We start from the raw sequence: 27,742 nt of genomic DNA, 5'->3' as shown, positions 1-27,742 counted from the left end.
TGGTCGGACTGTACGCCTTCATCCTCGAGCGCTCCCCCTCCGAATAGCAAAAAAAAAAAAAAAGATCTGTTGACAGCAGGGAAGGGTCGGTTGGCGCGAGCGCGTCCCCGATGGACTTCCAGCGTGTGACCTCCGCGATCACCGGGCGGATAGCGGGAGAGGGGGGCAGCAACCGGAACGCACGAGGAGAGCCCCGCCGATTTACTACCGAATGTTTTTCAGCGAATCGCTCAAGCTGCTGTGCGCGGGAGGGGGTCTACCGAGAGAGGAATGAGATGCGCGAGTGAAAAGTTGACACGGTTTGGGTGGGAATTTTCATCTGAGAGGCGGCAGGATCATTTTTGACAATCCTCCGGTCAGGAAAGTTCCCGTGGGGGGGCTTCATTATGGCTTCGGGCGCCGGCAAGGCTGCACAGCCCTCCGGGCCGGGCTCCGCCGTTAACGGGACTGCGGCAGAGTTCCAGAACATCGAGCAGGAGCTCTACGATTACCAGATGCACAACAAGATGTGCAAGAAGATCGCTCAGCTCACCAAGGTAAGACCTGCCGGTGACACCGAGAGAGGCGCGCGCCGGCTGATTGGATGACCTGATGGCTGCCATGGCACTGAAACATGGTTACAGTTTGAGACCTGTAATTATCCTGTGATGGATGATAGTCTACATCAGATGGACACCAACAGCTGTCAAAAAAATAAAAATAATCCTTAGCCTATATCAAATCGATTGACTGGATTTTTTTTGTTTAAAGAAGAAGGAAATAACCCAAGGGAAGTGGTCCATAGAATAGAAATAATAGGCTACATTGCAGTGATAGACTAACAGTCAGATACGTGCAACACAGCCTAGATGAGCCTATGTTATACATCCTGAATAGCTCTTGGGATAATGATTCGAAAACATGGGTTGAATCATCTTCGTGACTTGACACAGTAGCCTATAGGCTAGCCTAGATGTCCGCGATCACTGAGTCTGCAGGTGCAGATCTTCAGCTATTTGAGAGCCAAACCAATTGGGGCAGCAATTAGGAGCCATATCAGTTTGTGCATGGATTATCTTCGACATAGCCTACTAGTCAAATGTATGCTTTTAAGCGATTACATGTCAAAATAATTATAGTCTAATAATAAAGAAATTATAATAAATGATTGCAGATCTCGTATAGCAAATATTGCACAAAATCTCTTTCTTTGTCTGATCAAGACATGGGCACCCAAAAGTGTCAAATAACAGTGATAATAAGCAGCATCAAAAACCCACGTTGAAGTATCTGTAAGAATCAGCAAATGATTGATGTTTTTCATTCAAATGCATTAATCGAGGAATCAATCAAACACATTGTTTTTCCTCATCATAGCACCAACATATCACCACATATCTGCAGGGATGCTTGGCAGGTGCAGCAGCGTTGGAGGTGGTGGTGGTGTCTGCTCTGGCTTTCCAGACAGTAAGCAGTGTGCTATATGAGGGTTCTCCCTCACTCTCTGGAGCAGCAATGCTTACAGAGGCAGGACATGACCCAACGCTGGTTGAGTTATGACAATTACTGATGACTGTGCACTTCACATCTGTCCTTATGGGTTCACCTCTGTGTAGCCCCTGGAAGTGTGTGTGTGTATGTGTGTGTGTGTGTCTGTGTAATTGTGTGAGTGTGTGTTTTCCTAGCGTGTGTGCGCGCGCGTGTGTGTGTGTGTGTGTGTGTGTGTGTGTGTGTGTGTTGGTCAGAAAGCTTCTCCTTCATACACTCAGGCATGCACAAACAAATATGACACAGATGAGGGGTCAGCACACGTGTCTGTACTTGTTAGGGGAATATGCCTGCCTAGTCCTCCCTTCTCTCATGCCCCTCTGCTGAAAAAAGAGAGAAAAGACTGGACATTTTTCTATCTCTTGAAACTTTATGCCAACCCTGCCAGCCTGCTTTAGCTCTGTGATGACCACGGTGAATATGAATTTGAGAGCTGGAGGACCGATGAAACATAAGAATCATCAAATCTGATATTTGGTGTGTAAGCACTTCCCCTGAGCTACAGGATGCTGGGCATGTGACACATGGTTTATTTGAGTCTTTCTGTGGTGTGTGGAGGGGAGAGGATAGAAGCGGGAAATGGGTCAGCTGTGGTAACCTTATGATAAATAAACCTTGCTCTCAGTGAGTGTGGATTCTTACATACACACACACACACACACACACACACACACACACACACACACACACACACACACACACACACACAGATGCTTGTATGTCAGCCCTCACTCCACTCAGTTACACAGCTCCACTCCCCCTTCATCTGAGAGTGCTCTGTCCTGGTTGAATGGGTGCTGCTTAGCTTAATATAAACCAGTAGCATGGCAGGAGTGTGTTTACATGGTGGAACGAGCCAATGGGAAGAAAGCTGACCAGGCCAGCTGTTGTGAATGTTCACATAAGCATGTGCGTGAACAGACATGCACACGCCCACATGGATGCAGAGTCTCTCTATGTGGCCCGCAGAGATCAACAGTAGCATATCAAAGTGCTTGTTGGCCTATACACCCACCTTTTTGATTGGCAGCTCTAATTCTGTTCGTGTGATTTCCGGTACTTACCCTGTCACAATGTTCCCTGCATTGTAATCCAGCACACCCAGTCCCCTCTTTGATGCGTGTGTGTGTGTGTGTGTGCGCGCGTGCGTGTGTGTGTGTGTGTGTGTGTGTGTGTAGGAAGGGGGCTGATGTAAGAGAAATGTGTGCAAGCTTGTCTCTTTGCCTAACCTCTCCTCTGTGCACCAACCATTCAGTCTACATCTCATTCCCCTTTCAACAGCCTCGTCTCGGCTCCTCTTTACACCAAAGACAGAATATTAATTTCATGCTTTGCTGACTATGAAGTTCTTGTCAATAAGCCCGGGTACTGGCCTGTGAGGCCACATGAATAACATTATCGACTGGCAGGATCAATATGGGGATCTCGAGACAGGATTTACTGTAGCAAGAGGCTCTCGCCACTCTCTGAGCAAGTCTTAAGAGTTTATACCCAAAATGGTCTATTTGAATTTGACACTAGCCCTATATTTTTCTAAATAAATGTTTCGCAATACTCAATTTAAGTGATTCTAAAACAGATATTATGATGCTAAACATCATCTCTTCTCTTAAAACTTTTATAAAGTGCTGCGAATCAAAGGCTAACTTTACTGTGTGGTTTATTCTAAGCTTAAAGTGAGCCCATGTAACAGAGTGCACTGCGCCCACATTTGAAAATAACAACATAATGTGAAATGCTTGAACAAGCAGAGTCAGTGAACCAAAATACTGTATATCTAAATTCTTCTTATAATTTCAACTTGAACAGTTGGACTGTGTAATTTATTCATATATTTATTCATATTTATTTGTTTAAAAAAAAGTCTCCCTTTTAGGTTCAGCATGTTCAAAGATAGGGTTAAGTGAAAAACGTTTTGGCTTTTGATCCTTTAAGATTGATCAATGACTAACTACTTGCTTTGGAAAGATTAATTGTATCTCCCCTGATTGTGTTGTGAAAAAAAATCTCAGTCCTAAATATGTGGAATAAACAAAACAAAAAAAACATCCAACTTTAATCCAAAGAAGAAATAATAAATGTTAGGCCTGTATCATAGAGGAGAGCAATTGTTTTAATATCTGTTTTGTCATCATCTAGCAACCCCTCAGATTCACATGGGCAAATTAATGTAATGCTTGCTTTAAATTGTCTAAACAAAGTCTAGTGTTAGTGTTATTCAATGTGATGCTCTTATGGCTGAATTGTAGCAGATCTCTGCAGCCAGGTTACAAAGTAGAAAGCCTATTCAGAAGAGAATACGCTGTTAAAAAGCAGCAATATGAATATCTCTTTTGGGATGAGATTTTTTAACAATCTCATATTTGTGCAATATCTGGTTGTCGACATCATTTTGGTAGTTTATGTTTCAAAATGGTCTTGTCGCTCCCTGTCTCCTGTTATAATGTCTTCCTTGCTCTCAATTTCAAACTGGCCACCGAGGACAGCCAAGAACAGCTCGCGCACACACTCCTCTTGGAACCTGCCCTGGATTCAGAGTCCCCTTTCATTCCTTTGAGTCATGGGTTACATTTTGTCAGCCAAAGTTTGTGCCCTATGACGTGTTTCAATAGCCAGCAACACATAGTATTGTCCATGTTTTTGACTGACATGTCCCTTGACCCTTCATCAAGATCTATTGCTGTATTATAAAATACAGTGTGTGATAGATTAATGGAGATGCATGGGAAATTACGTGAGACAATGAAAATGTGTGTGTAAGAGAGAGGTTTTGCCACACACACACACACACACACACACACACACACACACACACACACACACACACACACACAGGGGGAATGTCCGGCAGTGCAGTGCCAGCTGTGTGCTGCAGACAGAGAGGCGTCTGGGTAAAATATGAGCCTAGTGTCCCCTGCATACAACTCATGCACACACACACACACACACACACACACACACACACACACACACACACACACACACACACACACACACCTCTGCAAGTGGGTAAGTGAGACATCAGGGTCAGTGGAAGCAGATGATGACACTGTAGACATGGCGTAGAGGGTAAAGTGAAGAGTGGGGGGGAAACAGGCCATATTTCAGGTGTTAGTCAGTATCTATATTGGGAAGACTGGTAGCTGGCAGACAGGAGAATCACTGCATGAAGCTGCAGTACCACAGGACTCTATTAACTCACAGAACTTTGTTTACAGTAGATACACAGTGTTTGTCAGTGTGGCTGTTTGTTTTTGAGGATGTATGTGTTTCTGTGTCAGACTGTGGTGTCAGTTTAATATTTGTTATCAAAAAGCTGCCAGTTCAACATATTGGCTCCATAATGTCTCTGTTTGTGGACGAGTGTCGGTGTCAGTTTTCCTGCTGTTTGCGATGTTTGAATGAATATGTAGGGAACAACCCCACAGAGGGAATTGTCTTGACTCCACAAGGATGTATTTTTGTCTTCAATGCATATAACACTGCGATACTCTTAATATGCACGAGTTGAAAAGTGGAAATCTATCATCAGACCAATAATGAAATCCTGCCACATAAAAGAAAAAGGAAAGTAAAAAAGTGAAAATGTAATCCTTAAAAAAGAGCCATTTTATACTCAATATGTGCTTACAAGTCAAACGAGAAGGCTTAAAGATGTAAAGCCTTCACAACTTTTCTCATGAAATGGGAACAATCTATTGCTCAGTCCTTCAATGTCAGCATAATCCCAACAATGACTGGCTGTTTCAGCTTTAAATGATCCTGCAGTAAGTTCCAAAAATAGGAGAAGCGCTACACAAAAGCACTTTTTCCTCAATCACTTGACCCAAGGGATAGAAGAAGAAAGCCCTGAATAGCCTTATGTCTATCTGAGACATGGCAGGCTGCAGCCAAGCATACATAACCTACTGATGAACAAGACTAATTAATAAACATAAAGAACCTGTGTTGTTCAGCTTCTGCAACTCATAAAATATGTTTCCATCCGCAAGTTTTTTTTTGTGTGCAAATTAGGTGCTACGAGGAACTATTAAATATTTATGAAACAGTAAAATGTTTCCTCTGATGTTCATGAATTACATGCAGCAGCAAATGAGACCTTCATTGCAAAGAATGCTCTTTTTATATAGCTTTTCTTAATGCCTTTGTCATGGGCACTCTCACCCAGGAACAACAGCTGGCGTAGCAAAACCACTACCGCCTTCATCCAAAGGCGGTGCAAGAATTAACACACACTGAAAGTTCCTCAGAGCAACTTTTAAGAAGAATTGAATGAAAAATGCCTCATGGAAACATCAGATTTCGATTGAAACGTTATTTTCAGAATAAATTATGAACACCTGCCGCCGATTGTTGTGTGGCATTTATTTGGTCGGTTTTGATACCGTTATTATTGTCGATTATAGCCTGATATGTGGCTATTAGCTGGCAAATAAGCACTATTACAACTTATGCAATATTAATCATTTCTTGGGACACAACGCGATCCATTTTGGCAAACTTTTATTCACAAACGTTTGCATGAATGTTTTTTTTGACACTCCAGGTGATTTACTCTCTGAACATGAAGAATGAGGAGATGGAGTCTGCGCTGCAGGCCTTGAGCCACGCCCACCATGAGGAGCTGCACCACATCCTGATGGAGACGTGTCATGAAGGGGAGGGCTCTGAGCTTAGGACACGCCTCCTCGAGCTGCAGGAGTCTCTGGACGAGCAGCAGAGGGTCGGAGCCCAGGTGTGTGTGTGTGTGTGTGTGTGTGTGTGTGTGCACTATTACCCTTCCGATCATGAGATAAACTGACCTCATTCAAGGGCAAGTTGTATTGCTGCAGTTCAATTTGTTAACTCCCAGCAGGGGCAACAAATCAAATCCGCCCCCCGAGTGACCTACAACAGTCAGCCTCGTCCAGATAGCCCATGCCTTTACTCACTCTAGGGATTCATGCCTGATTAACATGCTGCGCGCCATGATAAGCCATCAACATGAATCATAAATACCCCACATGACTCTCTCTCAAGCACTCTCTTTGGAAATAGAAATCATCTTTAGAGATAAATAATGTATATGGACCTTAACTTTTATTTTGAAATGTTTGTCTTGATAATGTCTGGTTGTGTTAGTCGGATGCCAAGTTTTTTCTTGTTTTTGCTGTTGTACATTTGTTGTACAGTTGTCCAAGTAGGCTTTTTATTTTTGGTGACCACAGGTATAAGCAGTGCTCCAGGATTACATATTTTATAATGCCAATCAGAGCAGACTTGGCATTTTGGAAGGCGGGGCTTAAAGAGACAGGCTAAAATGAAGCATTTCAGACAGAGGCTGAACAGAAGAGATTTATAACCTATAACCCTATAAAAAAGTATACTTAGTGGACAATGTCTCATGCTATTGCAGTGGTAACATGTTGCCTTCTGTGCCCCTAGGTGCAGGCCGACTTTGAGTGTTTCCGCATCCACATGGGGGAGAGGGAGCGTGTGACTGAGGCAGAGCTGAGAAAAGAGTTTGAGGAGAGGCTGCAGGCTGCGGAGGGAGAGCTCCAGGAGGCCAAAGCCCGGATCAGCCATGCCCAGGAGGAGAGCCTGAGGCTGGGCAAAGAGCTGGAGAGGGCTGGCCAGCAGATCCAGGATCTGGATTGTAAATGTGAGGAGCTACAGAAAGCAGTGGACGAGGAGAGACACAGGAAAAAGGAGGAGGAGAAGAAGGAGAAGGAGAGGCAAACGGAGGAGAGGGAGGACTCAGAGAGAGCCAAAGAGGTGAAGGCGCTGAGGGAAGAGGGGGAGCGAGCAGAGGAGGAGAAGAATCGAGCAGTGAAAGAGGAACGGGAGCATTGGGAGCAGAGGGTGAGCCAACTGAACGAGGAGAGAGAGGAAACAAGGAGGAAGGCGGAGGCCGAGTGGAGGGAGGAGCGGCGGCGCTGGGAAGAGAGGGAGGAAGAAGAGAAGAAGGGAATGCACAGCGCCCTACGAGAGAGGGTGAAGAGGGCAGAGGCGGAGGTGGAGAGTCACCTGGAGAGGTTGGCCGAGAGCAAGAGGAACACAGTCAAACTGCAAGAGAGAATACAGGTAGGCGTTGCATGCACGCACGCACCCACACACACACACTCTTATACTTATATCTTAGGACACTAGTCGACATAAAGTATCCCTTGTCCCAACCCTAACCTTAAAGGCCTACTTCACCGGTTTGAATATGAAGGTGTATTGAATTCTGAGATCCTATGTAGTATAAATGTGCGAAAAAAATTGCAATCGGTTCATCCTAGCCTGAGAAAAGGCAGAAAGAGTGTTTTTTTAACCCTATATTTCTCTTTCTCGTGACATCACAGAAAGAGAAATATAGGGTTAAAAAAAACGTACTTTGTAAATATTACTGTGATGTCACAGTAAAAGACATCACAGTAATATTTACAAAGTAAGTTTTTTTTAGAACTAAATGCCTAGACCCAAACCTCACACAAACCCTAACCTAAGCCTGATTCTAACCTTAGCCTTAAAAACTATACACTAACCCTCAAACAGGCATTTGAAGTAGTGAGGACAGGGTCAAATGTCCTCAATTTCACAAAATGTCCTCGTTCTGATGGTTAATAGCTTAAACTGGTCCTCACAAAGACGCCTGTATAAGTACACACACACACACACACACACACACACACACACACACACACACACACACACACACACACACACACACACAGAGACAGACTCAAACTTAATAATTTCACTCGCCCTGAAACTGGAATCCATTGCTGCGAAAACAGAGGTAAAAGGAAATTGAAATGTTGCAGCTTCCTGTCTCCGATGCACCCAGCTAATGATCATGGTAATGGGAAGCAGAGAGAGAGAGAGAGAGGGGTGATCTTGCTTGTCTAACCACATGCTGCCCTCCCTGAGTGCTATTCCCACTGCCAACTCTCTGCTAATGAGTAGTTTGAGCAGGATAGATTCGATGCACCACCGCCATTACCACCTTGTGTGGAGGAGCATTAAGAAGCCCTATACGAGTCTTGGCACGGAGTTGACATAACCCCTCACAGCAGACCATTAAAGGCCCCGCAGCTGGCTGAGATAGCTCCCTGACTCACCACATTTCACCCAACTTGTATTTTTTTTATCCTCGCCTCTCTGACTTGTGTCCCCGATCTCTCCTAGCCCCCTTATCTGTGTCAAAACTTGTGTTCGTCTTTTAGGGGCGCTCTGGTGGCGTAGTGGGTAGAGTGTGTACCACAGGCTCAGTCCTTGTCGCAGTAGTCGCGGGTTCGATTCCGACCTGTGGACCTTTACTGCATGTCATCCCTCTCTCTCCCCCCATTTCAAACCTGTACTATCTGATATTGAACTGTCAAAATGGGTAAAATACCAACAAAAAAAACGTCTTCATCACAACACCCTTCTCCAAACGTCTCATATCTGCCCTGGGTGTCTGTCTCCCTCTAGGATCTGGAGGAGGAGCTGGAGCTGGACCGGAGGCGTGTGTCAGAGGCAGAGGGCGTGGCCAAACGGGCGGAGGAAGAGCTGGGCGTGGCCAAGGAGAGGCTGCTGCTGCAGGAGGACGAGCTGCAGAGCAGAGCAGGTAGCCGGCCACTCATAGCCATTCTCTCACTGCGCCTGTTATCTCAGGCCAGAGGAGGCCAGAGGACGCTCGCATGCAAGTCGGCCGAGCTCAATACATTTCCATTACTCACTTCCATGACTCAGTGGTAATTAAGATTTCGCCTCACGCTATCATAACATGTACAGAAAAATGCAACACACGGCACATTATTCATCCACTACAAAGGCATACCGTTTCATCATTGTGTCTCGTTATACCCAGTCAGCAAAAAACACGCAGAATTGTATTTATTGCATGAGGATGATTTTTGTTTAAGGCGCTTCCTCATTCAGTTTTGGTCCGCTGTAAGTTTATTCTGTTTCTTATATGCATACTCAATCATTACATGACGATTGTGCACTTTTATGTCTGTACATGCTTGTGTTAAATTTTTAATTTTTTTTTGGTGTGTGTGTGTGTGTGTTTATCAGAGGAGCTGCTGAATCGCGGAGGCTGTGAGGTGTGTGTGTGTGCTGAGGTGGAAGAACTGAGGAGCCAGGTGAGCCGTCTGCAGAGCAGGAACAGGGAGCTGGAGCTGCAAAGTAGTGGACGAAACAGTGACCATGCCAGGCAGATACGGCAGGTAAAAAGGCACAGACACAAACACAAACACACAGACACACAGTGGATGTCTGCTGGAAATGCACCAGTTGGAAGACTTAAAACATATGTGGAAAGACTTGAGGCAGTGGTAGATTATGCCATCTTTAGTAACTAGTTTCTTGTCCTTCAAGGCAGCCGCAGCTTCTGTAAAGTATCCGAAAGGGTTGGGTTAGCGAGGTGGTGTTGCAATCTAATTACACTGGACTGTACATACAATAAAGTGGCCATTGAGTGTCTGTTCTGTTGTGTGTTCGTTCATAGCACACCGAGGCCCTGTCCAGCTTGCGCTCGGAGATGGTGCGGGCCCAGACCGAGGAGCTGCGTCGCATCCAGAAGCACGCGGACGACGAGAGGGACAAACTGCAGGGGGAGATAGAGGGAGAGAGAGAAGCCTCACAGAGGGAGAGAGAACAAGAGAAGGACGAGATGGACAGAATGCGCCGGGAGAGAGAGGAGGAGAAGGAAGCACTGCACAAGGACGCGGAGGAGGTGAAGGAACACCTGAGGAGAGACAAGGAGGAGGAGGTGGAGCGGCTGAGGAAGGAGCTGGAAGTGGAGAGGGTTCGCGTTCGCTCCCAGCTGGACAAGAGCATGGAGCAGGTGGAGGCAGAGAGGGCCAACGTGCAGCACAAACTGGAGGAGGAGAAGAGGAGACTGGTGGAGAAGGCCGAGGAGGACCGCAAGCGCCTGAAGGAGCAGGTGCGCAAAGCCATAGAGGAGGTGATGAGGAGGCACGCCGCCGAACTGCACGCCGTACAGGAGGCGCTGAGCTCGGAGAAGAAGACCAACCAAGAGGTGTGAAAACCAACCAGAGCTTCTACTTTTCTTTTCTTTTTTTTAATATGGCAGAAGGGACATGAAGAAGTTACACTTTACAGCGAGTGTCACCATGAATGTCTATAAACACATAACACCGTAACTGTACAATGGAAAGGTACGGCGTATCTCACCAAATTCGAAAACAAAAGCCACAGTTTTTCTGACTTTTTGAAGATATTTCCAGCCAATATAGCAAATTAGTTATTAAGAACAGGAAGGAATAACAAAAGTATAATAATGATATTAATAAGCTTATACAATTTATTTTTTAACCACTGCCCAAAGAAGTAACTGAGACAGTGATCAGTGAAGTCCTGCTCACACGTGATCATTTTCACACAAGCATTGTCGTCATATCCTTAAAGTAATGCTGGAATCTTTCGTTCTTTGTCAGAGCATTTGGACTGAGTGCAGCTCAGGCTCCGCAGTCGAACGAGGACACAGCGTTTCCATAATGTGCACTTGTATCTGAGTCTTAAAAATAGCCTGCTGTTCAGCTGTGGCAGCCAGCACATACAGGCTCGATTATTTTAGTTTCACTTCAAAATGGACTTTGTAATTATTATGGATACAAGGGCGAACCACTATTAGAAGTGATTTTCCTTTCATCCTGTCCCACAACTGCAACAGTGAAACATGTCACTCAGAAGCTCTGTTCAGCATTCACAGAAATCAGGATTCTCCAGTCAAGAGATCGAGTCCCGTTTATAGCCTTTTCCTTAATTTGTTAATCTCTACGAGGTTGTTCTCCTTAAGTGGGTTTAAATAATCAGACTGCTGCACAAAAACTTGATGACGCTCTTGAACCCAGTCTGTGCCTCAGCAGAAGTCATCCATTTAGTGTAAAAAAAAACACCTCAAAATGAACACCTTTTTGTGACCCAGTGTCTCTAGGCCAATCAATATTAGATTGTTATCCTATTTCATTTGGAAGCAGAGATCAGAACAAAAGAACGTGTATAATAAATGTTCTTTTGTCTGGTCTGCTGTCCCTTTAATCATCTTGCGACTCCTTGAGTGGTCCCCAGCCCCATGTTGGGAACAAATGGTCTAAAAGAGCAAGTTTCATCAGCTTCATTTTTAACGAAGTGTAAATGTAGAAATATAAAGAGGTTTTATCACATAATTGCCTGCCCTTTGAGCCATTATAATGAGCACTTCATGGTGGCTAATTGTTAATTAGGCTTAGTGTTAAGGAGACGATAGCATGGTTAGGTTAAAGTACCAAAAAGAAGATAAGCTGCTAATGTAATAACGGTTTTTGATGAGGATACATTTTTTTTGGAAGGTGTGCGCTCACTTGGAAGAAGAGAGGAGAACCGGTGAGGAGCTTCGCGGCGGGCTGGAGAAGGAAAGAGAGGAGCTGAGGACAAAACTGAGAGATTCCACCAATGAGGTCAGAGGTCAAATTACACCAGATATGTTGCTGTTTGTTTAAAAAATAAATAAATACGAAATATGTTTACGTGGATGCTACAGTATGTACGATGATTTTCCACAACAAAAATACCTCAGTTAAGGCTACGAAAAAAATATAATTTACAACGCTTGTGTAGTATGTGAGAAAAAAAAAGAGTCTCTTATGTTGTTTCAGATCTGTCGGCTGGAGTCGGTCATCAAACAGCAGGACAGCAGGGAGGAGAAGGTGGAGCCTGAAGCTGCCTTACCCTCGTGTGGACCTCAGTGTTCCCGTCTGGAAGAGGAGCTCCAGCAGACCCGCAGTCGACTGGCGCGTGCCCAGGAAGAGGCAGACAGACAGAGGGAGCGGCAGCAGAGAGAGGCGGCCTCCCTGCGCGCCGACAAACACCGGCTGGAGGAGAAAGTCCTTGAACAGAGCCGACTCAACACCGAAAGGAGTCTGTTAGAGCAGGGCCACAGGCACACCGAGGACCGCATCAGGTAATAGCACAACCAACACCAAACCGGCCAGAACTGTTAAAAGGCTAACATTACAAAGTATTGACTCTCCCATTAAAGGAGAAGTAATGCCTCGTTTCCACCGAGTAGAGCGGGTCGGATCGGAGCGGTTCGGTCCGGGTAGTTTGGCTTTTCATTTGGCAAAAGTTGGGTAGGGTACGGTTTAAGCGCACCTAACCGCTCTGAGCCGCTCCTAATCTCAGTACTCCTCCGTAGGAGTACTAGCCACCTGAAAGGGTGCCTAAAAGGCGGAGCTACACACTGCCGTCATTTGATTGGTCGAAAGAATCATTTCCGCCATGTGTAGTCATCTCGGCTCACTGTCTCTATAAGTGGCACCGAGCCGTCTCAGTGTGTTTACGCCATAGATAGTAGTAAATACACGCTCACAACAACACGGGGGGAATAAATAAAGAAGCGGCTGGTTTGACCAAGCAAAAACGAGAGACCGCTGGCTTGACCAAAGTTGGTCGAAATAATCATTTCCACCGTGTGTAGTGACCTCGGCTAGAGTGAAGTGAGTCTTGTGTTTTGGCGAAAATGTGAGCGCAGCACTGTTTATTGTGTGGTGTTTTTCCTCGTCATTAAATTAATCAGTTGGCTACACTGTGTCCCACTGCTACGATGTCACGTAGCTGCCGCAGCCAGCGCTCTTCTCTCACTGTCTCTATCAGTTGCACCGAGCCGTCTCTGTGCTCACAACAACACGGGGGGAATAAATAAAGAAGCGGCTGGTTAGACCAAGCAAAAACGAGAGACCGCTGGCTTGACCACAGTTGTTCCACAGCCCGATAGTTTGACCCACATTCTGGCGGCGGCTATCGCAGTCCAGCCTAAACCCCGCTCTACCAGTAAGGGTAGGGTCGGCGGTGGAAACACCACCGAGATTCTTAAAAGTGAGCTGTCCCGCTCTGAGCCGCTCCGACCCGACCCGCTCTACTCGGTGGAAACGAGGCATTAGTGATATGGTCCTTTTTAAGCAAACTTCCTGTAGGTGACTGCAGTTAGCAGTCCCCTCCCTCATCCCTATGTCACGATCACATGAACGCGCAGCCGTCTTCATCAGATAGTGCCGCGATGGAGAGCAGCGAGTCATTGTCCACTGGTACAGAGACCCGCCTCTTTATAGCGCTCTGTCTCCTGATTGGATAAAAAAACGAGCAGAATACTCGAAATTTTATCTGGCAAATTACTGAAAAGCTGAATGACTGGTAGACCTGTGTTATGAACTGTGCATAGTGTTTAAGTGATTGGTGTATGAATATAGAGTGATTGAACAAGTATATTAATGACAAAAATATCACTTACTTCTCCTTTAAAGAAGCTGTGGGGGTGAATCTCCTCGCTTCAGTTTGATTTGGCTCTATTTAAACGAGCTGCGTTGATGTTGTGTTTGCCCCGACGAAACATGCAAAGAAATGAGCTGCAGCCATAAAATGATGCTACAAAGGATACATCAAACAGTGTCAGTACCTCATTGGAAATGAAATCAATGTCGCAGCCTGAACAAACATCAACCCTAATGCGTTTTTCAGAAAACCAATTAGTTATTTTTTTTTCATTATGTGCTGACTCTGATTATTCTAAACACACACTGAGAACAGCCAATTACTTACATTTAAAGTGTGTTAAATGGCTCTAAAATACCAGTTTCCATACAGAGTTCCCTCCCTTACAGGTATGCTATCATTATTGCTGAATAAGCAACAATAGCACCCCTCAACAGGATACATTTCCATGCAAAAGCACTTTACTAAACTTCTTTAGGCTAAAGGTATTCAGGATTCGGTTCCAGAATAGCAACCATGGGGAGACAACCAATGTCAACCATAATACAACCAAGAAAACCAGGATTGCACCTACTGTATGTGGGCGTTTATCAAATCAAGTTATTAAGCAAAATGAGAGATTACCAGTTTACTTAACCCTCAAACTTGAAAAGTGTTGAAGGGGAAAAGGAACACAAAGTAATTTTTGTTGCATGTATGGTAGGGGAGAACGGGGTTGGTAGGCACACTATTTACTCTCGTGAGAATTGCTCATCACCAAAACATCTTTCAATAGTCATTCCTACATTAGTTTGAAGCTTAAGGTGTTAGCTTGAAATATGTATCCCTTTTATTTTCCAACTTATTGTAATGAAGAAGTAATTCACCATCAAAGACTCTCTGACACATAGTGACAATGGGGTCGGTTGTCACACACTATGGGGTTGTTTGTCACAATGTTATCATAATGGGAAAAATGTTAAAAAGAAGGCAGAACTAAATTTGAAAGTTTAATTGCATTGTCAAGTTGACAAATAGGCCTACATAACGTATTGTATCTTAACACAAAATGAGCAAGGAAGACGAACAGGGAACCCATATTAAGACCAGCCATGTAACAACATAAAGAACAAAACAAATAGGTCTAACAATAATAGCCTACTCAACTAGGCTTCACACATTCACTATCTGAGTTACAGTGATGGCAAATATAGGGTCTGCTCACTCCAACTGAGCAGAGCTTGTGTGCCCACTGGTTGCACATCCAACATTTCTCTGATACCTCCCCTGAACGGCTATTGAAGAACACTTCCACGCAAACCAAACAAAAACTATGCTCTTCATCTGATGAAGACTCCTCCTCCTGTCTCTTTCTCTTCTGTTTCTTCTTCACCAGCTGGGGTGGAAAGCACTGGGGGTGCAGTAGTCTTGGCAGCTTCTCTAGATTTTGATGCACTGGGTCGTTTTGATTTTGTTGCCCTTTTTTCTTTTGCATGCTAGCTGCCTTTTCCAGCTTTATTCTCTCCTTCTCTGGAGTGTCAGTGAGGATACAGCTTGACATTTTATTTTGTTTTTGGGTTCCTTTGGATAACATAACCAACCCCAAAGAAAATGTGACGACCAACCCTATCTGGAATTTCTTGCTAGCATCAAGGCTTACAACCATCTAACAATTAGTTACCTAGCTAACAACAATCTAAACCAGTGGTTCTCAACCTTTTTTGAGCAAACGCCCCCCTAACCTTACCGAGACACTCTAGCGCCCCCCCCCCCCAAAAAAAAAAAAACCATAAACACACACACACACACACAATTAAGAATATGTTTTGGCTACATCCTCTATCAACAATAAAACATATTTTCTGTGCTGTTTTGGTTTCTTATAAGAATTATTTAAAAAAAATCCCAATATGAGCCTGTCTATGATAGGCAGATTTAACCCACTGTCAGGTGGCTGGTTGCATAAAAAGAAAAAACACTATCAGCATTGGTTGTAATCAGGGGTGTAAAGTAGCGAATTACATTTACTAATTACATTTAGCCTACTACTTACATTTACTATTTAGGCTAGGCTACTTGTAATTTTTTAAGTGATTTTTAAAACCTATACTTTTACTTTGAGTATGTTTATTGTGAAGTATTGTACTTCGCTACATTTTATATCACTTGCGTTACTGAGTAAAAAAATAGACAGGGAAAGGAGAGAAAAGAAAAGAAATATCGCGGGGGGCTTTTATTTGTACGGCACAATACCGGAAACTAACACAGTGAATGATCGACAGGAGGAGTTAACACATTGCGACTACATGATAACAACAAACATTGCTTCCCTTTATCATTAAAACAAAATAATCCTAGTTAAACTATCATTGTACCGCACGTGAAGACGTGAAGGCTTTTAAATGCAGCAAACCTATCATCCAGCCGTGCGATCGGCCCCTCCCTCACCTGATAGTTTAGCTTTCAGTTTAACAGTGCAGAGTAGGATGGAGACGGTGCGTGTTGCCAGGGCTGCTGTACAGGGCTTCAGTGAGCCTCTCGCGGTGCACAGCGTTTAGTATATCGTCCCTCTCCAACATATGAGGGTTGTGTCTTTAACATGGTTCTGCTTGTGTGTTAGTTAACTCCATGCTTTGGCTGATTACTCTGTGTTTTCTCCACCTCAGAGACAATAGTTAGTCTAAGTTTGAATCTCGCTGCGCTAGCATTAGCAATATCAGTAAACGTCATTATACTAGTCTGTGATTGGCTGATCCCTCTGCCGCTAAGGCTTTGATTGGCTGGTTGTTCTGACTCAAAGACCTCTGATTGGCTGTCTGCAGAGCCTTCTCTTTTCTAAGGCTGTGACAGTCAGCAGACCGCAGAACATTGGAGAGAATATTTAAAAAGAGGTCGAGGGGTTAGAAACATGAAAAGTTAAAATAGGCTGTTTATTTCAGGTAACCTATTTTTGCAGTCAAAAGATTTATAAGATTTTTAAGAAAGTTTAAAAGATATTTATTAAAAAAAAAATTAAAAAAAAAAAAAAAAAAAAAAGCTTGTGTCCCAGCCTGGTCCCAGCGCCCCCCTAGGTTGTACGAACGCCCCCCAGGGGGCGGTACCGCCCCCGTTGAGAAACCCTGATCTAAACTATAACTTTCCCTTAACACTTTTTAAGGGTAACAAGTGTTTTGTTATAAAGCCATTGTGTAAAAGCCTAGAAGAAAAATACTGAGGAGCTAAATACACTCAGCAAAAATATAAACGCAACACTTTTGTTTTTGCTCCCATTTTTCATGACTTGAAGATCTAAAATTCATTCCAGATACACAATTGTACCATTTCTCTCAAACATTTTTCACAAATCTGTCTAAATGTGTGATAGTGAGCACTTCTGCTTTGCTGAGATAATCCATCCCACCTTACAGGTGTGCCACATCAAGATGCTGATCTGACATCATGATTAGTGCACAGGTGTGCCTTAGACTGTCCACAATAAAAGGCCACCCTGAAATGTGCAGTTTTGTCTTACAGCAAAATGCCACAGATGCCACAAGCATTGAGGGAGCGTGCAATTGGCATGCTGACAGCAGGAATATCAACCAGATCTGTTGCTCGTGCATTGAATGTTCATTTCTCCACCATAAGCCGTCTCGCACAGCCATTGAAGAGGAGTGGACCAACATTCCACAGGCCACAATTGACAATCTGATAAACTCTATGCGAAGAAGATGTGTTGCACTGTATGAGGCAAATGGTGGTCACACCAGATAGTGACTGATTCTGAGTCCCCAGACCCCCAATAAAGCAAAAAAATGCACATTTCAGAGTGGCCTTTTATTGTGGACAGTCTAAGGCACACCTGTGCACTAATCATGATGTCAGATCAGCATCTTGATGTGGCACACCTGTGAGGTGGGATGGATTATCTCAGCAAAGCAGAAGTGCTCACTATCACACATTTAGACAGATTTGTGAACAATGTTTGAGAGAAATGGTACAATTGTGTATCTGGAATGAATTTTAGATCTTTAAGTCCATCTCATGAAAAATGGGAGTAAAAACAAAAGTGTTGCGTTTATATTTTTGTTGAGTGTATCTTCAATATGACATGAAAAACACAAAATGTCCTCTCACCTCAAGTTCAGCAGTCTTACTCCAAAGAGGACTATGTAGGCGACCTCTGATCCCAATTCTGGACATTTCCAGACCGTGCCTTCTGGTGCCGAGATATAACCAATGTGACAACCAACCCGTGTGACATATAACCCCGTTCTCCCCTAATTCTCTACCTCACTTCTTGTTGTGTTGGATGCATCTCCAGGTCAGAGTGTGAGGACCGTCTGAGAGCAGAGTTCAGGATAGAGATGAACGCCGCGGTTGCAGAGAGCGAGCAGAGGTGGCAGAACAAAGAGCAGGAGCTGCACAGCCAGATATCTGAGCTGCAGAGTCAACTGAGCGAGGAACAGTCACAGGTCAGTCTCCCTCACAAAACCCCATCTGTGATTCCATGTCCCTAGAACCCCATAGCCACAGTGCTGATTATCACCGTGGGTTTTTTCTTGAAGAAAGATGGAGATGGATGTGGGCTGCGAACCTGAAGTCTTTTTTATAAGTGGAAAAAATGTATCCAGCTTGATGAACTATAAACTACTCAATCTATGAAGCTCCTTGCGTTTAGTTAATTAAAGACTACAGCTGATAATTCTTTTCATGGGGTAATGTCAGACGTTAATTAGAAATGATCCATTCTTATTAATCAGATTTATCAATATGATGCTTTTTTTTGTCTTTCTTTTTGACCAGCCAACCAACCAACCGTCCAAAACACAAAAGAAAAGATATTACGTTTTCTCCAAGAAAGGGCAGCAAATCCTCACATCTAAGTCTAAATATTCTAAATAAATATTTGGGCTTTTAGCTTGGAGAAGAAACAATTAATCGAAAATCAAAAAAGGTTTCTCACGTCAATCATTCTCATAACCACATGTAGAAAAGGGAGGTAGAATAAAAGCCTAATGACGTAACTGGGGTGTTTCAGCTGTGGCGTGAAGATGATATATTTAGCCGTACAAACTGGGTTGTGTAGTTAGCAATATGTGGGTGTTCACCAGGCAGATAGGTTGCAACAAAATACTTCAGTTGTTGCATTGATTTGACCATCCCCCAACTTTATAGTAGTGCAATACTGAACCACTGGAGCAATCTTTTAATTAGTTCCCTAAGCCTGTTTTGAGTGCACAATACAAATCTTGAACAAGAGCGACATCTCCATTCAATTCTATCCTTGCTGCAAATTCATCAACCCATGATTACGTTGATGATGGCACACACAACTTTCAAAATGCATTACTCGCAATTGTCTCACATATGCAGGCGGAAAAAAGGAAGGCGGGCTCAGGGGACGATTGCCATGGCAACCCTGAGATTGACAGGCTGAGAAAAGAGGTCCAAGACACCAAGGAGATAAACAAGAAGCTGAGGGAGCTGCTGCAGGTACACACACACACGAGATGCACACACAAAAGTCATGTGTACTCTCTTTCATAGCTTTTCTCTGTGATGAATAATTAAGCAGCTTTGATGCTAGCGCTGCAGTGAAGAGGCATCGTAATGTTATTCTGTGAGTGTAGAATACATGGTGGAGCGCAGCACGTCTGCGGTGTACAGACAGTTGTAAAAGCACGCTGCTGTTGTAAAAAGGACGTGTGTGTGTGTTCATGTGTTGGAGGAGCCCCAAACCCAGTCGTCAGCTGAGGAGAGACACAGTCATGCCATGGCTCTGCAGACATTAGAGAAACAGGCCAAAGAAGACGTGCTGTCGGAGAGGAACAGACTCCAGACAATGCACCACCTGGAGCTAGGTATTACACACATGTACACACACAAACACATGCAGCCGTGAGCATAAGTAAAAGAAAAAGCACACGCAGACAGTAACACAATCTGTATAGCCCACACAAAGGAGCAAGTATACGCATACACACAAACACACACACACACACACACACAGCGATATACACACAGGGATTATAAATTCAACAGTGAGGTTGCTATTGCCATGGATACACCTCACCATGGCAACAGCAGAAGGGTACCTGTAACCATGGGCCCGATTTGATTTTTTTCTTCTACATATATATATATATATATATATATACAGTATATATATACATATACGCTCACCGGCCACTTTTTTAGGTACAGCAGTTCATTTTCTTGTTAACACATATAACTTATCAGCCAACCACATGGCAGCTACTCAATGCATTTAGGCATGTAGACCTGGACATATTGAAGTTAAAACTGAGCATCAGAATGGGGAAGAAAGGAGGTTTAAGTAACTTTGAACATAGCAATGTTGATGGTGCCAGAAGGGCTGGTTTGACTATTTTAGAAACTGCTGATCTACTGGGATTTTCATGCACAACCATCTCTAGGGTTTACAGAGAATGGCCCGAAAAAGAAAAAAATATCCAGTGAGTGGCAGTGTCAGAGGTCAGAGGAGGATGGGCAGACTGGTTCAAGATGATAGAAAGGCAACTGTAACTCAAATAACCACTCGTTACAACCAGGGTATGCAGAATACCATCTCTGAACGCAAAACACGACCAACCTTGAAGCAGATGGGCTACAGCAGCAGTAGACTCCACCGGGTGCCACTCCTGTCAGCTAAGAACAGGAAACTGAGGCTACAATTCACACAGGCTCACCAAAATTGGACAATTAAGGATTGGAAAAGTCTTGCCTTGTCTGATGAGTCTAGATTTCAGTTGCGAAAGTCAGATGGTAGGGTCATCATGAAAGCATGGATCCATCCTGCCTTCCAACATCAACCATGCCACTTTATAAGTGGCTTGAATCCCCTTTCTTCCCCATTCTGATGCTCGGTTTTAACTTCAGCATGTTGTCTTAACCACGTCTACATGCCTAAATGCCTTGAGTTGCGGCCATGTGATTGGAAGATTAGCTTTTTGTTTTTATAAGCAATTGAACAGGTGTACCTAATAAAGTGGCCGGTGAGTGTATATATATATATATATACTTTATACTGTATATAATATGTGTGTGTTTTGCGTGTGTGTTATCAGATAAGCAGCGTGCAGAGTTGACCCAGCAGCACACAGAGTGGAGCAGACAGATGACCCAGAGACACATGCAGCAGATAGAGGACCTACAGGCTCAACTTCAGGCACACACACAGATGATGGCTCTGCAACAGGTAATGAACACGCACACACACGCACACGCACACGCACACACACACACACACACACACACACACACACACACACACACACACACACACACACAGGCAGAACACAGCTATTTCATAACTGTCATCATCACTTACTTTACTATAATCTTTGGTGGCTCTGGGATTAAGCCAGCACTGTTACAGCTGCACTAATCATTTAGAAAACTGGATTCTTGGAATCTTTCAGTTCAAGCAGCTACTGGTAATGTAGCACACATATCACTACAGATAACACCTGTCACGGAGTTAGCTGGTTTGCTGTTTACCCCAAAATCTTTACCTGTGTGTGTGTGTGTGTGTGTGTGTGTGTGTGTGTGTGTGTGTGTGTGTGTGTGTGTGTGTGTGTGTGTGTGTGTCTGTGTGCGCGCACATGTGTGTCTGTGCAGGATCTGAAGCAGCAGAACCAGAATCAGGTGTTTGAGCGACAGCTGGATGAGAGTCGCTGTGCCATGCTGGAGCTGCAGAGAGAAAATGCAACGCTGAAAAAGCATTTAAAGGAAAGGTAAGGACAGATGTAGGAGCATGTAAAGTAACTTCAACATAAATGACATCCCTCAGGGCTGCAACTAACGATTATTTTCATTATCAATTCATCTGCTTAACTGAAGATATTGAGTGTGCTATCAAGTATGACAAAGAAAAGCATAAACCCGAAAAGGTGAATGTTTGGCATTTTTGCTTGAAACATAACTGAAGTTTTTATTATGGATTGTAAAATATTTGCCAGTACATTTTTTGGTCGAGTAAACAAACAATTCTTTTTCCAGCTCTAATAACATTGGAGTCTATAAACACGTATTGACCCACTTCCAAGTATGAAGCCGTAATTTAAAGGAAAAGTCTGACATTTTGGGAGAGACGCCTATTCACTTATTTTCTGAGAGTTAGATGATGATGATCAATATCAGACTTATGTCTGTACAGTGGTAGGCCTAAATATGGCACTAACACCAGTGTCCAGTTAGCTTAGCTTAGCACAAAGGCTGGAAAAATACCTACCAACACCTCTAAAGCTCACAAATGAACAGATTATGGCCGGGCCTGTTACATAATCCATGTAAATATAATGTGTTAATGAGTGAGCTTTGCACATAGCCTGGCTGGCTAAATCCCAACTGTTTAAAATCTTTATGATAAGTTAAGCAAACTGTCTCCCCGCCGGCTGTCGCTTTATATGTAGCGCAAGAGAGTGGAACCAATCATTGGGTCAAGAAAGGGACAACATGTAATTTCAATGTCAGCGTTTTTTTTATTGTTATCCCTTCAGCACTAAATGTGAATATATTAAGGGAAGAGTTAGGGGTCATTTTATCCCGACGAAATTGTGTTCTTAATGTGTTAAATGACACCGTTATATTCACATATGCAATATAGACTATTTTCTCTTGAGCTTTATTATTGAATGTATAAACTAGAGCAACAACTGTGCATACCTCACAAAAAAAGCATATTTAGTAGTAATACGACGGCTAAATTAGCTGTTGTGATGGTTTAGCCTTTTTCAGGATTCCTGATGTGTTGTCCTGTAGACCAAAGCCTTAATCACCGTTTTTAATAAGTCCTGATTGTTAAGTATCAAACAGGCCACTTCCATTATTCCCATCCTTCTCTTGTCATGTACTGTCGCTTTCACAGGACGGTCCAGGAGAATCCCGAAGTCGAGGAGAAGGAAGAAGACACAAGCGCTAAACTGGAGAAGAAGAAAGACGCCCAGCTGGAGGAGGAGGCCCAACGTCTGAAGGAGGAAGTGGAGAAGCTTCGGGTGGAGATGGAGAAACTGGAAGAGTCCCAGAAGCATTGGGAGGAGAAGAAAGAGGGGGAGGACGTGAAAGAAGAGGAGGAGGAGGAGGTGGACGAGGAGAAGAGGAAGGAACGGGAGGAGGACAAGAGGAGAGAGGAGGTGGACCAGATCAAGAGGGAGCACAAGAGGGAGATGCAGAGTCTGGTCTCTGAATACAGCAGCGCCCAGACACACCTGCAGGCTCGCATCGTGGCCCTGGAGAACGAGTGAGTGGAAACTGACAAGCCCAAAAAATAAAAGGTTCTTATTGGTTGAAAATTTCGACGGGTATGAGAGAAAATGTGTGTTTTTGTGTATATGATTTAACTGCAGGCTGCGTGAGCGAGAGGAGCGGTGCAGGAGGAGGGAGCCTCGATGTGATGACCTGCAGCTGGGGAGGCTTCAGGAGAGACTCTCTGAGAGAGACCAGCTCATTAAACGATTAGTGGTGAGGGCACACACACACACAGATGCACACACACACACACAGATGCACACGCACAAGCATATGCATACACACACACACACACACACACAGATGCACACGCACAAGCATACATGTACAGACTCACACAGTCGCCGGTTTACATGTGAAAAGCTTCTCTCCTGAATGGGCTCATAAAGGATTAGTGTAGTGATATTTCATACTGTTCACATATTGTCAAGTCAACAAATCCCCAAAAAACCACAATGAATTGATCCCACGAACAAGAATTGTCGATGTAGTCAATAATGCTTAAAGGCCTACTTCACCGGTTTGAATATGAAGGTGTATTGAATTCTGAGATCCTATGTAGTATAAATGTGCAAAAAAAATTAAAATCGGTTCATCCTAGCCTGAGAAAAGGCAGAAAGAGTGTTAGGAGACATACATAGGATCTCAGAATTCAATACACCGTCATATTCAAACCGGTGAAGTAGGCCTTTAATGTAGCCTGTTGCTTTCAAAGGATCCCTTTATTGCAACAAGAAAAACTAGAATATTTGAATAATAAATTGTAGCCAAATCTGAATGGAGTGATGTGGCCAAAATCTACAGTAGTAATGAGTAGGTGGACCTTGAGTTGATATTGAGACATAGATATTGAACACTAATAAACTGGCAACAAAGGGAATAATAATAGTAATATAATGGATTGGATTTATACAGCGCTTTTTTCCCTAGGGACTCAAAGCGCTTTACAGGGTTCCAGGTTCCATTCATTCACAGACAGTCATACCGGTGGTGGTGCCCTGGGGCAGACTGACGGAAGCGTGGCTGCCATTCCGCTCCAACGGCCCCTTCGACCACCACCTCAAACATACAGCATTCATACACATTCACACGAGGCAAGGTGGGTGAAGTGTCTTGCCCAAGGACACAACAACCATGACACAGGTGGCCGGGCGGGAATCGAAATCGCCAACCCTTGGATCATTGGCCAACCCGCTCTACCACCTGAGCCAGTCGCCCCAAGAAAAACTGCTGTCATGCTGTAAAATTACCTGACAAGACGAGTTTTCTTGCAGCCAATCAAGCGTTGTGAGCCAGAATCATTGTAATACTGGCTGTAAGTGTAAAGGTGCATTTAAAAAAACAAAAAAACAGACGATTTCAAACACCGTCTTCTTTAATAGTCTGCGGCCTTTTATGCGTATGAGCAAATTACATTTTTTATTTATTTTTTAAATGATCCTCTGCCGGAGTGCTGCGTCTGCCATCTGTGTGGCATGAGGCAGCTCGGCACACAAGTACACCCTCCAGACACGCAGGCTAATACAACACCAACTGTGAATAAGGCCAAAACCAAATGTCCTTCCTCATGCTCCTTCCCTCCAGGAAGAGAGGCATCAGCTGCAGCTCCACCCTCCTGTTGCCGGGGACAACAGCACCCTCAGGCACCGTGACAGCAAGTCCCGGCCCGGGAGCGTCACGCCAACCATGAGGGTGAGTGTTGTCTGTTTGTGCCCAGGCACGTGGCACACACATCATGTATACTCATCAAATATAGCCTCCGTCAGGCCAGAAGTGCTCACTGCGGCCTGAGCCAACCTTTTGTCATTTCTTGTCTCTTTTTTTTAACAGCTTATGGACGCTGTGGTCAGCTTGGAGTCATGGCGGTTACAAAGGGTACCAACGGTGAGAAGTTTTGTGTCATAGACCACTTCTGCAGGGTAGCCTACATCTCTAAGGTGGCTATTTCTATGGTCAGTGAGTGCCAAACGCTGATCATTCGGCAGAAATTGGGCTGAATAAACACCTGATCTAAGGCTTTGTATTAAACCATTTTTCATTCAACCGCATGAGAGTGGATAAAATGGCTGAACAATGCTGCAGGAGTGTATGTATACATCTCCTCCAGAATAATATTGTAACTGGTGAACTCAAGCTGACCACAGAAAATCAGCAGCCTTATGTTTTGGATCTATACACCAAGGGTAACAATTTTTCTTGGATCGTGTGACGCAGCCTCAGAGCACTTTAAAAACGCATATCAGTAAGCGCATCAGCCGACCTTAATCCTAGATAACATCCATTTTGATTTATGTGATTATTAAAGGTCACATATTATGCTCGTTTTCAGGTTCAAAATTGTAATTTGGTTTTCTACTAGAACATTTTCTCATGGTGTAATGTCCAACACCATTATTCTTAAAAAAACATTAAAAGGCTTTTCATAATGGGTGTTCTTCAAAGGTGCACTGTATGTAACTTTGGGTGTGTCAGAGAAGTGATAATTTTCTAAAATAAATTCTCATTACTGAATAAACAAACTTTCAACACTGTTTGAAGTTAGAAAGTTTCCTTAAAAGTTACTATTTCACTGGTGTTGTTCACAGCAGCAGGGCCCAAAGTGTAGTTCATAACCGTGATTTTTTGACTATAGAATAATTCAATTCTAAGAATTACATGTTGAGAAAATATTTTTTTATAAACTTAATGCAGGCTTTGCGAATATAAACAAATCCCCGTCCCCTGAAACGGCATATACACCTTTAACTATAATAGACAAAGAATTTTGAGTACAGTGTCACCAACGTTAACTCTGCTATCGTTTGTTCTCCTCCCCCCCCACAGAGGAAGCGTATGGAGGAGTCTCCTACCCGCGTCACCAGCGTGCCGGGCGCCGCCTCGTCCGACCGGAGCAGTGCGTTCCTGCCCCAGTCCTCCTCTTCGTCTTCGTCTTCCTCCTCTGTCCATCAGCACCTGTCGTCCACGCTGCCCCACCAGTCCAGCTGCCAGCCCCACCACAACTCCCCTCAGTACTGCAGCTCCTCTCTGCCTCACAAGCACACCTCCTTATCCCTGGGCCGGCAGCAGCAGCAGTCCTCCTCTTCCTCCACCCCGTCCCTCCCTCGCCCCTCCACCAGATCGCGGGCCTCCTCCTCCTCCTGCGTGCCCCCTACCCCGGCGCCCACCGGCCCGCTGCCTGTCTGCCCCTCGCCGCAGACGGGCATCCGCTACGTGTCGCCCTCTTCCTGCCAGGAGCCCCACACACACCTGCTGCACGTCCAATCAATCAGGTAGGCTATGTACATTTTGATCATTTTTGTCTGCGGTACTAGAAACCTCCCAAATGCATCCATTTTAAACATGATCAAGGTCGACATTGAGTCGTGAGGGAGCAGCTCTTTCATCTCGCTAGAATGGGTGTGTGTTTCTCAAGTTACCGCATACATTTTAAAACATTTCTTTTTTGTACTTATGATGGTGCATGGAAGTGAATACACTTGTATGGATACATAATTATGTATATGTGTGGGTGTTTATGTACAGTTAACATTTTCATGAAAATGCATCAAATATGCAATAGGTCTAAACATTACATTATGAAATTGCTCAAGAATTGCGGTGAATACATTATTGAGTCTGGAGAAGGGGTATTATTAAATAAGTACTATACTCCTTCATACTCCTTTTCGGACATGATACATTGGTTAAAGGTAGACTATGCAACATCTTTATTAAAACAGAAGTTATAGAGTCTGTCACACAAAAGTAATCCGAATTATCCCTTCTGCCTCACTAGAATGTGTGGTGTTGTGTTTACCTGCACGAGAAAAAATAAAGAACATATTGATGAACCTTGCATGACAATATATTAACTACGATTTTTCTAAGTCAATGCGTGTATTTTTGCTGTGTTGCAGGGGCCCGTATCTGGAGCAGAGGGGGACAGAGGGGCAACAACAGGAGTGGTACACCAAATACTTCTCCTTCTGAGCACAAAAACACACACAGCAGCTGCAAGTACATTTCCTCATATAGTCCATTGCTTCTTATATACATCCGTTTGCTTCCCCACGCAGACACACACACACACACACACACATAACCACATCCAAAAGACATATGGGCTCATCACCAGCAAGGCCATTTAAAACATTGCCTCAAAGCTCAACCAAAAAGTGCTTCTCAAAACACATGCCTGACCTCCTCTCCGAACATAAGCCTGCCGGATCTTGTTTGTATAGTTTGGAATGTCTCCATATTTTTTTAGAAAAGCAGTCTTCCTTTTTAAAAACAAATGCAACCATTTGCTCCTAATATCATCACACGATTACTTCAGGCAAAATGTACATTTCTTAAAGGAAATCAACAACAAAGTGTCTCCTTCTTCGGGTATGGAAGCATTCGACGTATTCAATCAAGATCCTTGTCAAAATGGACACACATCGACTCCCCATACCAAAATAAAGCTTGTTTCAATGCAAAAATGTATGATAATCTTACTGAACAAATTGAATAAAATATTTTGTTTTTGTAAGTGCTTGTTCTTTGTGTATTAAATGTTGATCAACATACTACAGTATACACACCGCAGCTGACGTATCAGAAATTTTGTGTCGATTCTCTAATCTCGAAAAAGCTCTACTGCGCAATTAACCACTGTATGTCACGTTGTCATTTACACCCAAGATCAAATGTATTATTTGTTTGATCCCAATTTAAATGTTTAACGTTTTAAGTTGCTATGCACATTCACACCATTCAGAGCCCTTATTTGGTGTTTATT

General features: G+C 43.8%; 1 protein-coding gene across 1 annotated transcript; it reads left to right on the top strand.

The window, feature by feature from the left end:
• Window positions 1-279: 279 nt before the first annotated feature.
• On the top strand, window positions 280-26,949 carry fam184b (family with sequence similarity 184 member B; the record flags this gene model as incomplete). Its single annotated transcript, XM_080029958.1, has 18 exons — window positions 280-536; window positions 6,074-6,262; window positions 6,952-7,590; window positions 8,965-9,100; window positions 9,553-9,704; window positions 9,986-10,519; window positions 11,832-11,939; window positions 12,138-12,442; window positions 18,032-18,182; window positions 19,084-19,203; window positions 19,439-19,571; window positions 20,799-20,929; window positions 21,352-21,467; window positions 22,601-22,972; window positions 23,079-23,193; window positions 24,565-24,672; window positions 25,804-26,249; window positions 26,877-26,949. Exons 1-18 carry the CDS (start codon window positions 387-389, stop codon window positions 26,947-26,949), a joined length of 3,978 nt encoding a protein of 1,325 aa, XP_079886084.1. The 5' UTR covers window positions 280-386.
• Window positions 26,950-27,742: the final 793 nt, after the last annotated feature.

This window comes from Ammodytes marinus (genome assembly GCF_949987685.1).
Source record: "Ammodytes marinus genome assembly, chromosome: 6".
In the NCBI taxonomy this organism is placed as follows: Eukaryota; Metazoa; Chordata; class Actinopteri; order Uranoscopiformes; family Ammodytidae; genus Ammodytes; species Ammodytes marinus.
The sequence above is the reverse complement of the archived record's forward strand: the minus strand, read 5'-3'. Positions and strand labels throughout refer to the sequence as shown.